The 4,344-nt window shown below is 38.9% G+C and overlaps 1 protein-coding gene across 1 annotated transcript; it reads right to left on the bottom strand.

Moving 5' to 3' along the window:
* Positions 1 to 3,291: 3,291 nt before the first annotated feature.
* On the bottom strand, positions 3,292 to 3,932 carry LOC110903127 (2S seed storage protein-like). The gene has a single exon (XM_022149288.2). It carries the CDS (start codon positions 3,903 to 3,905, stop codon positions 3,453 to 3,455), a length of 453 nt encoding a protein of 150 aa, XP_022004980.1. The 5' UTR covers positions 3,906 to 3,932; the 3' UTR covers positions 3,292 to 3,452.
* Positions 3,933 to 4,344: the final 412 nt, after the last annotated feature.

The following is a 4,344-nucleotide window of genomic DNA, read 5'->3' as shown; positions in this document are numbered from 1 at the left end:
TCCCCCTTTGGACTTAGGCCACGTTACCCCCTCCCAAGCCACCCAGTTCATTTTCGAATTGTTACTATCCCCTCCCAAAGGAATTTCCTCATTTTGGCTTCTAGCGTCTTAATAACCCCATCAAGGGCCTTATATAACGAAAAATAATAAATTGACAGACTTTCCAGCACAGAATTGATCAGAGTAAGCCTCCTTCCAATTGACAAAGATTTAGCTTTCCAAACTGACAACCTTTTGTCAAAGACCTCGACAATAGGATTCCAGTTGTTAATTCTGTTCATATTATTTCCCACCGTAATCCCAAGTAAGAAAGCGGAATAGAGTCCGTTTTACAACCAATCATTTTAGCTATCTCCGACACTTCCCCGTTGTCAACCCCCAACCCATATAAATTAGATTTTTGAAGATTAATTTTTAACCCCTAGCAAAGATAAAATATTCTAAGGCGTCTCGCAACATTCTTTATATTTTCCTTATCCCATTTCCCGATTAAAAGGGCATCATTAGCATAAAATAAATGAGATATTACCGGACCATTATTAGGCGTTTGAATACCTTTAAAAATCTCTTCATTCCTAGCTTTTCCCAACATGCTAGATAGAGCTTCCATGACCAGAAGGAATAGAAATGGGGACAAAGGATCTCCCTGTCTAATCCCTTTGGAACATTTAAACTCAGATATAGGAGACCCATTCACCAAGACCGAGGACCTAGCCGAAACTAGGACCCCTTCAATCCATTTACACCATAAAGTAGGAAAACCCATTTGCCCCATAATATCCAAAAGAAAACTCCAACACACGTTATCGTAAGCCTTTTCAAAATCGATTTTTAACAGAAAAACCTTTTTATTATATTTTTTAATCCAAGCCAGGAGCTCATTGAGCATAAGCGGACTGTCCAGAATGTACTTGCCTTTAGGAAACGTCGTCTGATTCTCAGAAATTACGGTCCCAATAACCAGCTTGAGACGATTTGCAAGGATCTTCGATATAGTCTTGCTAATCACCCCAATCAGGTTGATTGGTCTGTATTACCTCAACCCCACTGGATCTTTGTTTTTCGGGATAAGGGTAATAAAAGAAGAGCTACATCCCACCGCGATAGAACCTTTGCTGTAAAAGGAGACCAACAAGTTATAGAAGTAATTTCAAATAAATTCCAGTACCTTTTTATGAATTTGAAGTTAAACCGTCCGGACCAGGGGCTTTATCCGAACCACACTCGAACACCGCATTTTTTATTTCTTCTCTGCTAAAAGGCACCGTTAGAGACGCCGCATCTACCTCTGAAAGACGTTTAACATTATAGCAAATAAGTTTAGGTCTATCTTTAATTTTTTCCTCAAAAACCCTTTTGAAGAAACCTATAATCTCTTTTTTGATCCGAGCAGGTTTCGTGATCCAAACACCGTCAATCAAAAGACCCGGAATATTGTTGAAAGCCTGTCTACTTTTGATGTACCCATGAAAGAACGCAAAATTTTCATCACCTTCCAAGTGCCATGTAGCCCTAGAACCTTGTATAAGATCTTTTATTTTATAACTTTCAAGCTCATTTAGATCTTCCATACATTCCATTTTGGCCCATTCCTCCTCTTCGGATAACTCTCTGTGTTCCGACATAGCTTCCAAGTTTTCTAATTCATCCTTAAGCTTTGATTCCACTTCCCTAGGGCTGTAAACGAACCGAACGTTCAGCGAACAGTTCATGAACCGTTCGGCGGGAAGTTCGTTTATGTTCGTTCGTTTAATAAACGAACGGACATGAACAAGAAATTTCGTTCGATTAGTTAAATGAACGAACATGAACAGAGGTCTCGTTCGTTCGATTGTGTTCGTGAACGTTCGGTAAGGTGTTCGTGAACGTGTTCGCAAACATTCGTTGATTTGCATTCGTTTATATTTGTATGTTTGTGTTTTAATTGAAGATCTTTGTACTTTTTTATATTTTATTTGTACTTTGTATATTATTAAACTTTTATTTATTTTATTACCCTAACAATTAAACTAGGAAACCCACTTTCACCTTGTTTATGCATCATTTTCCTTTCATTTCTCATTATTTATATCGGCGAATACGATCAACCTCCGTTCCACAATAAGGGATTCAAGTTCGAGTTCTACTCTCTGGGCCATCTATCTTTATCCTTCGTCGCGTTCGCCAAATTTATTCGTGTTCGTGAACCGTTCGCGAACACGCTTATTTCCTTAATGAACGAACACGAACATAAAATCTCGTTCGGTAAGTGTTCATGAACCGTTCGTGAACACATTTATTTCCTTACCGAACGAACACGAACAAGGCCTTGTTCATGTTCGTTCGGTTCGTTTACAGCCCTACGACTTCCCCTTCCTTAAATAAACCTCTATTTCCAATTTTTTATACCCTCCCTAATCTCCTTTAGTTTCTGCGTTAGCAACTCGTCAGGATCCCCACCCCCTACGATATTACTGACCACCTTATGCACTACCTCATCAAAATCTTTTCTCTCCAACCAGGAGTTGAAGAATCTAAACGGCTTAGGACTGATGTTTTTATCCGCACAAGTCAGAACAAGAGGGCAATGATCCGAAAGAGATCTTGGCATTGCCCGAAGACAAGCCACCGGCCATTTAGAAAAGAACTCATGGCAGACTTAAACCCTATCAATTTTGCTGTGTTTGTTATTCTCTTAACCCATTTTCCCAAATAAAATTGTTAAAAAAAAAATTCCCTTAATTCATATTCTCTTTTTGTAAAGTTTCTTGTTGCTAGCTAACCTTAATTCTTGTAAAACCACCAACTGCAAGAAGGAGAAACTTTACAAAAAGATGAAAAAGTAAGTGCAAAAGAAAAAAAAATCATACTCCATTGTTTTCGGCGAATCTGAAAGTTTTTCGTTGGACGATGTGTATTTACAGGCGTTTCCCGTGCACTTCAAGACGCATCAGTGAAGAGATTTCCAAAGACACGTCTCATGCACTTCCAGACACATCCCGTACTTGATGCGTCACTCCAAAAACGCATAAGGTGACCAAATCTAAAAGTGGTTTTGGTCGATTGGTAATTTTCCCTTAAGGACTTCTACACGCACCACACGCCGGTCAACAAAATTTAAATTCCTACTATCCATTTAGCTCACTTTCTGGCTGGGGTAACGTTTTTTGGTTAATGATAAGTTTCGTTTGCTATTAAAAAAAAGCTCACTTGTTTGAAGTCCATGCATCCCTTTGGAGGGCTTGTAAATTTTTTTTAATGCACCCATTCAATTAGCATTTTCTATGTAAGAAACTAATTTAAATTAAAGGAAGCATAATGAGATCAATACATTAGCATACGACTATACGCACACACACGGGTGTGTGTTTTATTACAAGTTGGAACTCGACCGCAACACATCGATCACAAGCGAAAAAGCTTGTAACGGCAATCAATATTATTCTTAGGACATAAAACAAGATCCATCTTGTTTAAAACTCAACCATTGGGACTGCAAGTTGGCAGTGCTGGACTTCGAGTCCACAGTCGTTGGTGAGCCTCTGAGCCTTACTTTCAATTTGTGGAACGGTCTGTAGTCCACTTTGTTGCCGGGCTTGGGTAAGCACCTGCTGGATTGCATCGCACTGGCACTGAGGATTCACTTGCTTTAGCTGGCTACAACACTGTTGTAGGTGTTGCTGCTCTTTCTGAAACGGTCTCCGGGGGTTCATGATCCCCTGAGTGAGGTGCATCTGGCAATGGTTCAGCTGCTTGATCGAGACCTGGCTGCGGCATTGCTCTTGAGGGTTGTCCAGGCTGTCCCAAATCGCAATGATATCATTGTCCTGCACGGTGTTGGTGGTGATGGTGGTTCTATAGGCCGAAACGGCCGAAAACGCTATGAGGGCCGTGAAGGTGAGGGCAAAAAGTGCAAGTTTGGCCATTGTTCTTAACACTCGATGGTTGGTGGTGGCAAAGGAGGTTGGTTTATAGTGGATTTGCAAGGGAGGTAAGAGAAGTACGTGGTGATGGTTAATCAGTACTTGTCATGTATATATAATTTCCAATGACACGTTTGGGAAAGAATGCAACAAGTGGTGTAGGCCTTTTTGTTTTTGCATACATTAACTCGATTTTTTATCTTTGCATATTATTAATTAATAATTTGAGATAACATATACATGTGTTCGTATTTAAAAAAAAAGGTAGCAGCAAATTGAAATTATAAGTAAATTAAAATAGAATCTTTAAATATGAATAATTAATAATTTGAGAATATATATAAGTTCGTATTTTTTTTTTGAAAAAGTAACCAGCAAAATTGAAATGATAAGTAAATTAAAATAGATTTCATTTTCTTTTCGTTAGGTTATGAGGTATATT

This window comes from Helianthus annuus, chromosome 13 (genome assembly GCF_002127325.2).
Source record: "Helianthus annuus cultivar XRQ/B chromosome 13, HanXRQr2.0-SUNRISE, whole genome shotgun sequence".
Lineage (NCBI taxonomy): Eukaryota > Viridiplantae > Streptophyta > Magnoliopsida > Asterales > Asteraceae > Helianthus > Helianthus annuus.
The sequence above is the reverse complement of the archived record's forward strand: the minus strand, read 5'-3'. Positions and strand labels throughout refer to the sequence as shown.

Excerpts from the sequence above, each read along its gene's own strand:
- LOC110903127 (XM_022149288.2), bottom strand. The coding sequence starts at position 3,905 with ATGGCCAAACTTGCACTTTTTGCCCTCACCTTCACGGCCCTCATAGCG.